A 14,393-nucleotide genomic window follows, 5' to 3' on the forward strand; every position below is an offset into this window, starting at 1 on the left:
ACAGTTAGAAATCTGGTGAATTAACTGAGTTAAGGCCAGGGTGCAATATTTATGAATTAACTGCATTGACTTTCATAGAGTTGAGTTGTAAATATTTGTACCGTTTGCCTTAACTCAGTTAATTCACCAGATTTCTAACTGTCACTTGGTAAGATGAATGAGTGTTCAACACACTCACAAGAGGTATCATTGATGTGTAAGTAAAGTGTGTCAAACAATATTTATAACACTTAATACATTGGGAAACAATATTATTATTAAAACTTTTGACGACAACTATATATATATATATATTGCAAAAGAATAGTAGTACAGTATTTCATGTTAGGTTTCGAAATGTCACGTTTCAATTTTTGTCAGTTTTTCGTTAAGTAGATAGAACCTTCAAAACGGTATGTAATTCAATATGTTAACATTATTCAGCAGGTTTAATTTGACTTTATAAAGCAAAATGAGTTAATTCTACAGGTGATGCAAAACATTTGGCCATAACTGTACATAGATCAAGGCCTGACAATCTGAAGCAGAATAGGCTTCACATTAGTTTAGTTTTCTTACTCTGATCTTTATTTTCCATAGAAAAACATATTCTGCAGCCTCATGACATTGTTAATTCAGAATCACTCACAGCATCTGGGCGTCTGCTTGTTTGCCGGAAAGATCTTAGTGAAATACTGGTAAGAACCTTTTGTGTACTGTTTGTAAGCTTAAATTAGATTTTCTAATTCAAATGTGAATGTAACCAATTGTAACGGGGGGGATGTTTGGTGTGTGGGTCGTCAGTGGATAATGATGAGTCAGACACAGAGCATTGGGTGTTAACACACCACACAGGCATGCAGATGTAATTACAACACAGGTGGTGCCACTAGGGTACCAGCAATGGTAGCCCTAGTGTCAGATTTAATAAAGATACACAACAAAACAAAGCTAAAAATAAGAGCTTGCCACACAAGACGAGCGCTAGTCTCACTAGAATAGACGTCCCACTCCAGGAACCTACTACACCACGAAACCCTCTCTGTACTGTTTGGGATCAGCATCCCCAAAACTAACCAACTGCTGTAGCTCCCGAAGTCCTGACCTCCCAGCGACTCTGAGTCTTTATGACAGTCCTAGCTGGGCAGGGCCTTCACAGGCACCATCTTGCAGATGAAGGGTTTCATAGTAGTTAATCTTGCAGAACAGATGCTCTTCTCCTTGATGTAAACAAAGCGCCCCTCTGTGTAGCATGGCGGTGCAGTTGCCTTGAGCTGTGGCACAGATGCTTTCTGAGCTGCGTGCAGCCTCCCCGGGCACGCCCCCCAGCCAATCAGGACCTCTAGATTAGGTCAGCCGGGCGAGCCTCCCTGCTCAATTGGTTGCCTAGCAATTCGTCTCCTGTTACGTGTCTCAGCTGCACACATCCGTGCAAGAACCAGCGACAGGGTCATCCCTGTCACACAAGTATATTCATTTTTCTTGGTGGTTCTACATATAGCCTTCATATGTATAAGCACACCAGTATAAGCATATGACTGCAGTGCTCTAATTGGTGTGCTAATGCTCCCGGAATACAGCCTTATATTATAGAATAGTTAATTTAAGGACAAAAAAAACTTTTGTTCTTTATCATTAAAATGTATTGTTTCAGTGTTAACAGGTATAGTGCCCTTTTCAATTAATCTAGGACAACTTAATGTAATGAATGTGTATGCAAAGCAATGTTAAGTTGAATTGAAATATGACACAGTCACTGGTGGGTAATAGTGGAGTACATTCTGCAATGCTCCAGATTAGCTCTGTTTATTGCATGCGTTTGTATTTTCCTACAGTGCCTTTATTAATGTACTTGCTGTAATTCAGAACCCATTCACTGACAATGAGAAGATGCAGCACAGAGCTGTCAGAATGCTGGGAATGAATACCTGGGACGTGGCTCTCGCACTGACGAACTTCGACTGGAATCTGTTCAACTCCATTCATGAGGTACCTTCTTCTGAATTCATATAGTTCCGAATATTTTGTGAATTTCAGAAACTGTGATAGCCAGTACCATGACTACACTTTTGTTTTGGGCCCTCTGCACTGATTTTCAAGCATGTACTCTGTGATAAACACAGTGGCTTATATATATATATATATATATATATATATATATATATATATATATATATATATATATATATATATATCAGGAAAATCTTGCACATGTACACATTATCGACCCACAAGAAGAAACTGACACACTGGCTGGGTGAAAATGCACCAGATCTCTCTCTACTTCTAGTGATTCTAGGCAGTTGTGAAATTGGTTTTAAAAACAAAGGAAACTAAAACTTTATCTAAGACTGTTAAGATATTTTCTAGATCTTTTAAATAACATAACCCAATATAGCAAAAAAAAACAATTGTACTTAAAATAGTATAACCATAAATTGTCATCTGTGTTTATTTGACATATTGAACATCAACCAAATAATAAGCACAGGTATTAAAATGAACCATTGCAGCCTTGAACGCTGATTTTATGAAATACAGTATATTTGTGTTTTTATCAGATCCTTCTGATGCTACAAGTCAAATGCATTTGAACTAAATTACATTGTCAGTAACCAAAGGAAAAAAAAAGAAACTCAAGTACTCGTAAGCCTGATCGATACAATAAATATCACAGTAAACCATTGGCCTCTATACTAGAAATGACATTTGTGACAAAGGTGGTATGTTGGCAATTGACACTTTATTGTCTCGCTTACTAATAAATGCATGTGCCTCTGTTTTTATTTATTTTAGCAAGAGTTGATTCACTACACGTTCAGCAGGCAGGGCAGTGGGAGGAACACGGTCTGCCTGGACCTGCTTCTTCAGAGATGTAACGAGGTTCAGCTGTGGGTGATGACGGAAATACTCCTCTGTAGTCTGCTCTGCAAACGAGTGCAGCTGGTCAAGAAGTTCATAAAGATTGCAGCTCAGTATGTCGTGACCTCTTTGTTTTTCTATTTCTGCTGCTGTGCGTGTAACACTGTGACCTCAATCCATCCCATTATTGATCATTCATACTTCTCAGTTTATGACAGGAGATGTATTTTAATATTTTTAGGTCTACAGCTATGACCAAAAGTGTTGCATCACCTAGAGTTTTAGGATTGAGACACAATTAACTAAAAACTATATGAACATAATTTATATATTGTATTGAACATCATGTAATCAAAGAAACTACAAAATGATATCGCAAAAGTCTACCGGAAGCCATAATAGTAGTATTGTATTTCATGTTAGATTTCAAAATGTCACATTTTTCAATTTCTGTCAGTTTTTCGTTAAGTACGTAGAAAACTACAAAGCAGTATGTAATTCAATATGTTAACGTTACATTATTCTGCAAGTTATATTTGCCTTTATGAAGCAAAATGTGTTAATTCTATAGGGTAATACAAACCTTTTGGCCATGCAGTAGCTCTATATTATTTATCTAAAGAGTAGTAGATAAATAAAGATACAATGAAATAAGGACAGCAGAAAATCAGGTGTATACATTTACAGTGGTAATTCAAATCTGCCGCTGTTTAGATCATTAAAATAGACCTTTTTGACTCCTCCATGCCCCTTACTAGTAATTCTTGTTACATTTGCAAACATTTGCCAGCAGATGTTCAAGAACTACTTTTTATTTTATTTGATAGGTTTTAAGGGTCTATTCAATTGAGTTGCGTGAAAGTGAATCTAAATACCAGGGTTGTGTTTTGAATCATTAAAACACAGTACCCTCCAATAGATTAACAGCAATATACTTAAGACACTTATGTTGAATGTTTGATTTCCTTAACCTTGGTAGGCAAAAGGTCCATTTTAATTATTAAAATGTATTGGGAGAATTAAGTCCAAACAAGCACGATACATTGTATTTTGAACAGCCCTTTTTAAGATTAACCAGGGAACCCTGAACAGTGTTGTGCCCTCACACTGTGCTGTGACCTTGGTACTAGGGAGTGTAGTGCCACGATTTGATTAACTTTTTATTCGCTTCATGAATTGCCATCACAGCAAAGGCCACCACCAGCCAACCTAGTGGGTGCACCATGTACATGTATACCAGTAGGCCCAGGTCAATAAAGTCACATGAATGTATATCACACAGTTCACTTCATCCACACAGGGTACCCCCTCCATCATTCATGCCTCGACAGTCCCAACTGTAACACACAGGCGCAACCCGACCCCCACACATAAACACACATGCACTCACTCAAATGAGCTATATGTCACTATATGACACTGGATCAAAAATAGCTCTGCTCTAATGTAAATAAAGTCTGTTTATTGAAGTTAATTTTGAAAATGGCAAGTAAATATTGATCTTTTTAAGAAGACCATGAGCCAGTCACAAAAGCAGAATTTTCCTTCAAATATTGAAGTGAAATGTGAAATCGCAAAAGATAATGGGGCTGTCCAGGTAATAATAAAATAGTTCACTCACTCATTGTTATCAACCCACTGAGTGCTAGCAAGTCATTATCAATAATGTTTTATGGATGATCAGTAATGTAGGTAAGTCAATGCACATTCTGGACTTGTAGTAGCAGAAGAAAAATCTTAATATCACCGAACACCTGTAATACTGTACCACCCACTTCTATTTGACTTGATTCTCAGCTCTGACTGAAGCGTATCAGTTAAAAGGTGCACATTTGGAATTTGAAGTGTGTGTGGCTGGGCTGAGAATGTTGTATGGCCCTTTGAATCACTGATATCACCCTGCTAGTTGGTACCAGGACCCTACTGGCCTATACCAAATCGGATGTTATCCCTTGATAATGTTCCATTTCATGGGTTGATTGCATTCAGATCGGAATAGAATAGAGAGTGTGATGAAACTCCTTTGAAGATGGATTTCTTTTTTTTACTTTTTGAGAATTCAATTGAATTCAATGTTCCCCTCATGTTTTAATGCATTGGGTAGAGGAAAGGTGCTGATGACCTTTCAGCATGCAATGTGTGTGGGCTTGCTCCGTGCTTACATCACGGAGCTCCATGGATTTCTGATTCTGTGCATGCTGGTATATGTGCTGTCTCTGAAATAGCTTTTTACACTGTTCAGTTGCAGAGCTCAGCGGAATGTTAACTCCTTTTTTGCCATCATAATGGGACTCAATAATGTAGCTGTCAGTCGACTCAGCCAGACGTGGGAGGTAAGGTTTTTGTTGTTTTTGGCCTATGACTCATATTTACGTAACTTAGTAATACATATGATAGACAGACACTAATTCATGTCTCCCTGTTATACTCAGAACTCACTTCAAGCCCACATATTTCTCTTTTTAATAATAACTAAATTACTTATTTTAAATACAGTGTCGGGATGACTGTAAAGCTGCGCATGTATTATCAGCCTCTAATAACTGATCTGCGGGCCGCAACAATTAAACAAAATGACCCTGAAAGGACTTGTTATAGGAATGTTCATTTTAATGCTTTCAGTTAGTTATAGATTCAGTTAGATACTGAATTTATTAGAGGCTTTACTTTTTTTACTTTTTCTTATTTTCAGAAAGTTCCAGGAAAATTTAGGAAGTTGTTTTCAGAACTTGAAACATTAACAGTAAGTAATTTATATTAAAAATTAATGTTTGCCACAAGGGCCATTGCAAGCATTGCTCTATTGGAAACGTGTCATATCCAGTGGTGTCATATCTAATGAAAATGGCAACATGAAGGAAAATAATAAATATATTAATGTATCTATCCTTTTAATGTCTGTATTTGTGTGTTTTATAAATGTATACTGTATAGCAGATCAGAACTATAATTCCCTCTGGTGTTTATATAATAAAGCCTTTCCTGGACCCTTGATTTTTAAGCAATGCATGTCTTTACAGGACCCTTCACTAAACCACAAAGCCTACAGAGATGCTTTCAGAAAAATGAAACCTCCAAAAATCCCTTTCATGCCTCTTCTGCTGAAAGGTAACTTGATGAAAGTGTTTGACCTGCTTTCAAGTGTTTTATAAAGATATTAATTATGTAGGATTGGTTGAGAGAATCCTCTTTTTTGCATGCCTGGTCACGATATCAAGATTTTATGATAATGCATCACTGCCAGTTTCAAACATTAAAAAAAGTGCTGTAACTAGTAGATGGAACATATTAGTCAGCTTTGACTATTTGTGTAACTATATATAGTGGTGGTGCCAAAATTATAGTTCAAAATTCTGGAAATGTGTGCTTGTTCTGTAGAACTATAAAACAGATTTGGAGCTTCGGAGAGCACCTTGAGTGAAGAGTGAAATAGATCTTTTCTCAACATCTATTTTGGAATTTTGTTTTGTAAAACAAAAAAAAACAAATACTAAAATAAACTAAATAAACATGAGTTTCTTTTAGTATTTCTTGACTTCGCACTATTGAGTATTTTTGTATTTCTGGATGTAACATTGTAAAACGGGGAGACCTTACTTCTGTAAGGAAATACAAAGTTGCTCTCCTGGGGGGGTGTACTATAGAAACAAAGAAACACACAGCTGTACAGCTGCTGATCCCAATTGGCTTCTCCAATTACACCTGTGAAATTAAAGATTTAAACATGACAGACGAAAAAAGATATAGGCTTGCACATTCGGTGTTTGAACAGGGTAAACCACGGAAGGGCTGATTGACTTAATTTGAAGTAGATTAATACCACTGCAACTTACTGTGTTAGATATTCTTCTCATTTTGCATAAAAAGTAAATAGATGCTAAACAGCTGTCCAGAAACAAATCACCTTTGCAAAATTCATTTTCAATATAGTTAAAAAAGGATATTTTAAGAAACCTTTTTAATAAAGAGTTAGCAGAAGGCATACTGTATGTCTGAAAACAACAAAACAAAACAAAACAAAGCAGATGAATTACCCTCGCACGATATCTGTTTCACATCTGCTCCTTGCATATCAAAACATAACCTGCTTTTACTAGAAGCTGCTTTCAGATATTTTGATTGACCTTGTATTCATACTGCAGGGGAGTGCATGGGCTGTGAGTAACAGAGTGGTTGGTAGATACAGCACAGAATACTGACCAGCATTCTATTGTTGTTTATTTAGATATCACCTTTATCCACGAGGGAAACAAAACATTTCTAGATAACCTAGTCAACTTTGAAAAGCTGGTAAGTAAAGACTGATTGTTTAACAATTAAGACCAGGATTTAATCATTCTGAATTATGATCTCATTTACTTTTAATCGTATTCCTTCATATAATGTTGTAAACAGTGAACGTCTTTGTAGGATTATTGGTAAACCACCCGAAGTGCAACGAGAGACACTGTATTGATCTCATTTCAATGCCAACCCTATAATAGAGAGCTGCTGAAACATGTTATTGTAATAAAATCACATCTCTTTAAGGTGTTATTGTGTACCATTAATTCTACTGTAAATCTGCTATTATATTTTAATGTGAATTTCAGTGTATCAAATAATATATTCGATTTGAACAGTAGAAATCCAGAGCTTAGGCAGGGTTTGTGAGGTTGTCCATTGCTTATATGTCAGTACAGTCCTCCCAGAGGTAATAGCCTGTTTAAATGTGTTAAATGTGGCTCGTTAACAACCTAGTGACAGCACTTTGTAAAGGCAAGAGCAAATTTAACGTTACAATGTCTGTACTCTTCCCAATATGTGCCTCCATTCGTTCAGACTTCCCTAAAGGAGTGTCTCATTAGGAATGTTTTATTATATCTTACACCATTCATCTTAAATATGTCTTCCGCTTTATTTAAGTTTGAAAAAAATAATGTTCCTGTACTGTTTATTGCTGTATCAGAAGTGCATTACTTTTTAAAGTTACTACGAAATGCAATATACTAATTTGCAAAAATACTTTATATAGGATCTCGGTGATGAAGAACCAAACTGTGATGCGTATGTTTTACTATTATTTGAAATATCTATCTTGGAACTATAAGTATGAAACTGGATCCTCAAGGAGTGTGCTTTAATTGCCTTTTTGTTCTTCACTCAGCACATGATTGCAGACGCTGTTCGGTTCATCAGACACTGCCGGCCTGACCAGCTTGGTAGGTACTCCCTCTGATTTTAAGGGACAAAAACAAAGAAAATCTTATCTATTTTATTGAACTGTGCCATATCATTTTACATGACAGATCAATGGGGTATTTAAGTGACCAGTTAGGGTGAATAAATGTAACACTGCAGTGACTGTTGCATTTATTTTGTTCATTTGTTTTAGGGAAATGTAAAAACTCCCAGTATAGCTTTTGCATGCAATGTATTTAGTTGTTCATCTAAAACTGTACACATCAAACATGCTAGTGTTGTGTTTAGATAGAAGACCAAAATGTGTGTATATATATATATATATATATATATATATATATATATATATAAATAAGTCCAATAGCCCAAATCTGTGAAAGAGGCCTCGTTATTTAACATTAAGTATGAAATGTCTTAGTAGCTCAGGGTTATATTACCTGCATTTGACTATCCCTGAGGTGTTGTTAAAGGAATGCTGACAATGCCTTTTCATACACCTCAGCTGCATACAGCTTCACATTTTTTGGATATTAACCAAGAAAGAGCAGTTAAAGCTGAAGTATCTCAAGGTTTTAAAATGCAGACTGCAGTACATTTAAAAAAAAAAAAAAAAAAAAATCAGCCTTTCCAGGACTGGTTAAATGTTAAAACATACCTTAAATGTTTGGGTGGTAGCTTTTCAAACAAAGATTATTTTTGCAAAAAATGTAATTGTCTTTCAGCCTTGTTTTTAAATTGGCAATTCATTAATTGAAAATGTTTAAATTCTAGCTGAAGTAAGGGTTGGGTTTGTTCGGTTTACTAGGTGGTTTTGGGGAAATGCAGAGAATTGTTTTTGGTATTCTTGTTACATGTGCTTTTGCTGTCATTGTATTTGCCTGATAGCGAGTCAGATTTCATTACAACTCCGATCAATGGAAATATGTGAGCTCCACTCTGTTTTGCCTCAGGCAGTCTCTTCTGGAAGGGTGATATTTACATGCTGGCTTGCTGTTCCTTTCCTGTGGGTGCCATTTGTGTTTAAATCATTTAGGCAGTATTTTATTAATAATGCATGGCTCTCAGCTTAGCAGCAGTGTAAGTATATAAACAGATAAATACAATTAGATTTTTTTAAAGCCTGTTTCTGCAACTGGTCCAGTGGTTTATTGAAGTTTTATTGTGTTACAAATTAGGTAGAATTCCCACGAGTGTCATGACAGAAATATGCTTACATTTCATGCCCTAGTTCTAGCTAGGGTTTTCTGTGTTATTAGTTATACCATGTATATTGCATATGCAGGTACTGGAAAGCCTAGAAGATATTTTTGGAAAGAATAATTGAATATTAGAATTATATAAATACAAGAATATCTTTACATGAAGTAGATCAACAGAGATCTGTGTTTACGACTTCTCAGTTACATACCTATGTGGAAAACAGAATCGGTACTGTTGAAACAGAGGAGAGGGTTAACAGTTTGCAATTACAGTGCCAGTGTAGTGGGATTCTTTCCTCTGTGGATTTTGTTGGTATTTCATGCTAGTGATGTAAATGTGATACAAATGCTGCATATTGTATGCCCTCTTGTGGTAAAACAGAACTGTTACATCTCATGATTGATCACCCTTTAAAAAATTACATATAGGCTTTTCTGTAACCATTATCTTCAGAAGTGCTACGACTGTTATAATATCAAATTGTTCCAAGAATATGATTAAAGTATAAAAAGATACCACTGAAAATCTGATACAACTGCCACAACTAAATAAGTAAAAAAAAAAATTCTGATGTTGCTGCTGTTGATTTTATTTGTTTAGAAGTGCATAGTTTCATGTTCTGTTATATATAATGTGTATCTGTCATCTTTCTATTTCTATGATAAATAGTAGCTGTTAACTGACAAAATCTTTTGTCGACACAGGACAGGACGGACCACAGAAAGCCCACCAGGATGTGAAGACGTTCGTTCACCACTTACACATTATTGACAATCAGCAGACGCTGTTCGGACTGTCTCTCTCTCTGGAGCCTCGACTGTAGCCCGCACCCACAGGAGCATTCTATATATATCATCAATACGGCATGAACACTGGGCTGGTTATATATCAGTAAGCACTGTCTGGGTGTGGTAAACACATTGCTACCAGGAGCATATGCACAGTATATGTGCAAATACTTCAAACTTTGCGGTGACACAGAAAAGCAATGAACCCTAACTGCAGTGGATTCATTTTACTCTCTGTACAATGGATTGAACAAATCTGGAACCTGGACTCACATTAGTGAATGAAGTAACTGACAGACTTTCGGATTTGATTACCTGACAACAGTTCAAGAAAATATGAAACTGAAGAATGCTTTCATCTTGTATTACAACTGTGCACAAAAGCAGAAATATCATGGCAATGGTGGAGAATGATTCTCACTTTTTTTACATACTCTAGATGGGCGACAATGTTCACAAATATAATGCATTGTAATAATAATATACTACTGCTAGTGCAGTCGGGGGGAAGTATCACATTATCTCTGCTATAAATATCGCAATATCATACTTTTGAAATGCAACTACACAAATAGATAAAGTTAATGTGTTTTTACAATATTTATCATAACTATACAGCAGTTGACAATAATCATTTGAAAGTTTAACAATACAAAAAATAACTTATGGCTACAGATCACTGGACCATTTTTCTTAATCTATATATCTATATACATGGTTTAATAGGATTAAAAGAGGTAATGCAAAAAAAGCTCATGAATTTTAAAAATACAGTACCTAAATTTATTAGTATTGACTTTTGTAAATTAACCTAATAAGATTTGTTCTCAAATGCATGACAAGAAGCTCCATGTTACTCCCTTATGTGTACAGATAAAGTTATGGGTTTCAGTCTCCAGATAAAACCATAACATGCCATAACACTAGCATGGTGCCGTCTTCTGTGTAATCGCTGATGTGATTCCCAAGTATCAGCGGCGGCTTAGCCATTTCTTATTACATCTAGTGATGTATTGTGACGTGCCTGTGACCTGCAACATTGTGCTGCTGCAGGATAAAAGGACATTCAAATTCAGTGTAAAGCATCAGGTGTATCAGTGACAGGAGAGTTTGATGTATATATTTGACATTTCTGAGAATAACGTATTCACAGCTTGCAGATTGTATATTACTGAACTGTGCTTTAAAAAGATGTTCGATAAATGTACGTGCTGTACAGATGAGAGCAGGTATATCATTTCCAGCAACAACTTACTGTAAATAGTTCAGCACTTTGCCATGTTGCAGAGCACACTTTTGTGGCAATACAGACAACAGAATGACCCATTAAGAAGACATATTACATATGGTTTCTTAACAAGCTAATTTCCTTATGAAGAAGTTTGCCAAAGATTACAGAAGCACACACTCAGGCTGTTCACTGGATGCCTTCGAAAAGCAATTCAATCCATTAAATTCTCTTAGAAGTATGTCAGAATCATGGCATCTACTCCCACCTAATCAATATTTTTGTTATCATTGGATTGACCAAGGAATTTACCATCTTCGAAACAGCCTCAGTGTGTTTTGTGCCAAAATGTAAAATACAGCAATGTAGTCTATTTTTAAATTTCCTCTGATTTTCAGCTCAGTGGGATATGTTGAAGTTAAGCACAAATACAACTTAAATGTGAGTAAATACACAAAGTTACATTCTGAGGATCTACTTTGCTAGTTTTGGAGCTAAATCGCTTTTGTAGCACTGTATACGTTAGTATATGTTAAAGCAATGTCAAGAAAAGAGATGGCAACTTTAGCAATATTTTATATTTATGAAGCCTGGTAGTTGTTACTTCAAGGATTCACTCATTTATTCTATCATAGCATTGTAAATGAATGCACTGGTAAATTGTCATTATTTCACCTCCTTATAAATACACGATATAAGTCCTACAGCTACCTTTGAAAGTTATTTAACTCTTTAAACAGATTGTGCTGATTTTAATAATAATTTGTGTTGTTATTATTATTATTATAGAATCATTGTTAACTACTTTAGGCTGGAAAATATACATAAATGTGCTGCTTCCTCTGTTCTCAGATAACTACCAGTATTATTTCACAAAACTATAATGTTATAGAGCAGTGGTTATCTACATAGTGTGCCACAGGCCTGTTTCTATTCTTGTTGGGTTCACCTGTGTCATGTAACATAGTAGTTGCTGTAATGCCCGTACAGTGCATAGAGTTACTGTCATTTCAATAACTTGAGCAATTTGCATTCCTGCCAGGCATACACAATTATAATATTTTACAAAGATAAGGCATAGATTATTTACAGTATGCTGTAAATATTGATCTTTGGGCATTAAGACTAGTATTTATTGGCAGATGTTAGTTATTATAGAGTTCTGGAATATAATGAACTCAGGGTTTGCTTACTTCTGACTGAAGTAGAACCCTCTATACTGAAATGTATTTAAAACACTAGAGTTTATTGTAAATTCATTCTTTGACTGTGTGCTGCCTGTACACCCACATATGCAGACTTCAGGTGGCGTGAGCTGGTCTGTATGAAATGGCAATTCCATTGATGGACCACAGACCTCTTTATTCAATGTGTATGATAACCATTTTCTCTTTTTGTAATAACCTTGTAACTGTACATATACTTATGATATGTTAAAGCTATAATTTATATTTAAATATACAACAACCATGAGCAATGCATTTAAGTGTGTTACGGTTATCCTCGACTTTTTAAAATTAAATTAAAAATATTAAAATAAGAAATAAAGCTTGTGTTTTGGTGTGTGTGTTTTTAAATTTTATATTAATTAAAAGCATGACTACAAGTGGTTCTTTCAGGTATGGAATAAGCAACCCTCAGTTTCAGCTGAGTTTGAGTAAACTGAGGCTAAGGAAATAGGTGGCTCCTTACTATAGATCAACACAGTATATACAACAGTTTTATTAGACAATAGACAACAAATTCAACAGAAAAAAGATTCCACATTTACTGCCAGGGAATAATATGCAGCTTTGCAATTACATCTACAAACAGACAGTACTGTGCATTCTTAATATCCTCCAGCAGACTATTCCAAAGCCTTTTGTTTAGATTCACTGTGTATCGTTTCCTGTTACAGTCATCACACCCTGGTGATCCCAGTGATTAAAGCACATCTGCACCCTGAACAGTGGTCTCTGAATCATATCTGAACTCCATGTCCCTCAAGTACACCAACCATTCAGTCTTCCCTGTGTGGAATAAAGCAATGCTATATTTACTCCAGAAAATATCATAAGGCGAATGTGGTATGTGTTACAGGGGCAGGTTTACGCTTACGCTTTGGTTCAGGCATGATTCAGGGAGCTCTGTTGAGGCCACAGAGGTTTTATAGACACGTTTTAAAAAATCACCATGATGTGATGACTGAAACCAAAAATGATACAAAGTGACATAACAAGAACAATACATTAGTTAAGATAACTGATATTTCATTCCCATACCAATTGCCCTTTAAGATCAGATTGCTCCCACACACAATTTGGTACACTAGTATATATCTGTTTGAGACACAGAGAACGTTGTGATAACCAGAAGGTTATAATACTCAGGTGACATCAGATACTAAAAAAGGAAATAGGTTTTGTTTATTAGTTCTATTTTACAGTAATTGCTGGATATACACAGCCTACAGTCTTGAGCATATGATGGCCTGATACATTTTAATGGCAATTTTGATCCCCTTATCCACATGCTGTGGGTGACATTTTGTTTTATACATATTCTTTGTAGAGAGTATTGTTTGTGCTAATCTTTAAATATTACTGTTCATTGATTGCGAAAGGCCACAGGTGGTACACTGCATCAGGTCTGAATTGCTCTGGCCTTATTCTCTAAGCAATCATTGAGAAGCCAACACAGTCAAATTATGTATATTTAACTAAGATTTTGTGATACACGGACTGTGTATATCATGTGCAAGATATGGCAGAGAAAGTGTACATATCAAATGTATCAGCTTCAATAAGTAAAGCCATCTGGAAACCCATTTTAAACTAAACTAGAATCCTTGTAGTTGCCTTACACACACACCATTATAGCAACTGTGCCTTGCAAAAAATTGGTTTACATCCCATTAAAACGAATAGTAACCAAGTTGTTACTTAACTGTATTTGTGACAGCAGAAGATGGCTCCATTTTGATATACAGTATAGTTTACAGTATGTGTTCAGAACTGGGCAGACACATGGCAAATGAAATTTAATACAGAAAAGTGTAAAGTATTGCATGCAGGCAATAAAAATGTGCATTATAAATATCATATGGGAGATACTGAAATTGAAGAAGGGAACTATGAAAAAGACCTAGGAGTTTATATTGACTCAGAAATGTC

The 14,393-nt window shown here is 35.6% G+C and overlaps 1 protein-coding gene across 2 annotated transcripts in view; it reads left to right on the plus strand.

Moving 5' to 3' along the window:
• LOC117435465 (rap guanine nucleotide exchange factor 5-like) overlaps positions 1-12,784 on the plus strand; it is an 80,698-nt gene extending 67,914 nt beyond the window's left edge. The window contains exons 18-26 of one of the 2 annotated variants that reach the window (XM_059011648.1): positions 580-677; positions 1,846-1,968; positions 2,776-2,954; positions 5,084-5,174; positions 5,534-5,584; positions 5,862-5,949; positions 7,067-7,131; positions 7,988-8,042; positions 9,932-12,784. In XM_059011648.1, the coding sequence (XP_058867631.1) occupies positions 580-677; positions 1,846-1,968; positions 2,776-2,954; positions 5,084-5,174; positions 5,534-5,584; positions 5,862-5,949; positions 7,067-7,131; positions 7,988-8,042; positions 9,932-9,993 (812 nt within the window). In that variant the 3' untranslated portion in view covers positions 9,994-12,784. Of the gene's footprint in view, positions 1-579; positions 678-1,845; positions 1,969-2,775; positions 2,955-5,083; positions 5,175-5,533; positions 5,585-5,861; positions 5,950-7,066; positions 7,132-7,987; positions 8,043-9,926 lie in introns of both variants that reach the window. The other variant, XM_059011640.1, reaches the window with a different exon arrangement.
• Positions 12,785-14,393: the final 1,609 nt, after the last annotated feature.

This window comes from Acipenser ruthenus, chromosome 3, assembly GCF_902713425.1.
Source record: "Acipenser ruthenus chromosome 3, fAciRut3.2 maternal haplotype, whole genome shotgun sequence".
In the NCBI taxonomy this organism is placed as follows: Eukaryota; Metazoa; Chordata; class Actinopteri; order Acipenseriformes; family Acipenseridae; genus Acipenser; species Acipenser ruthenus.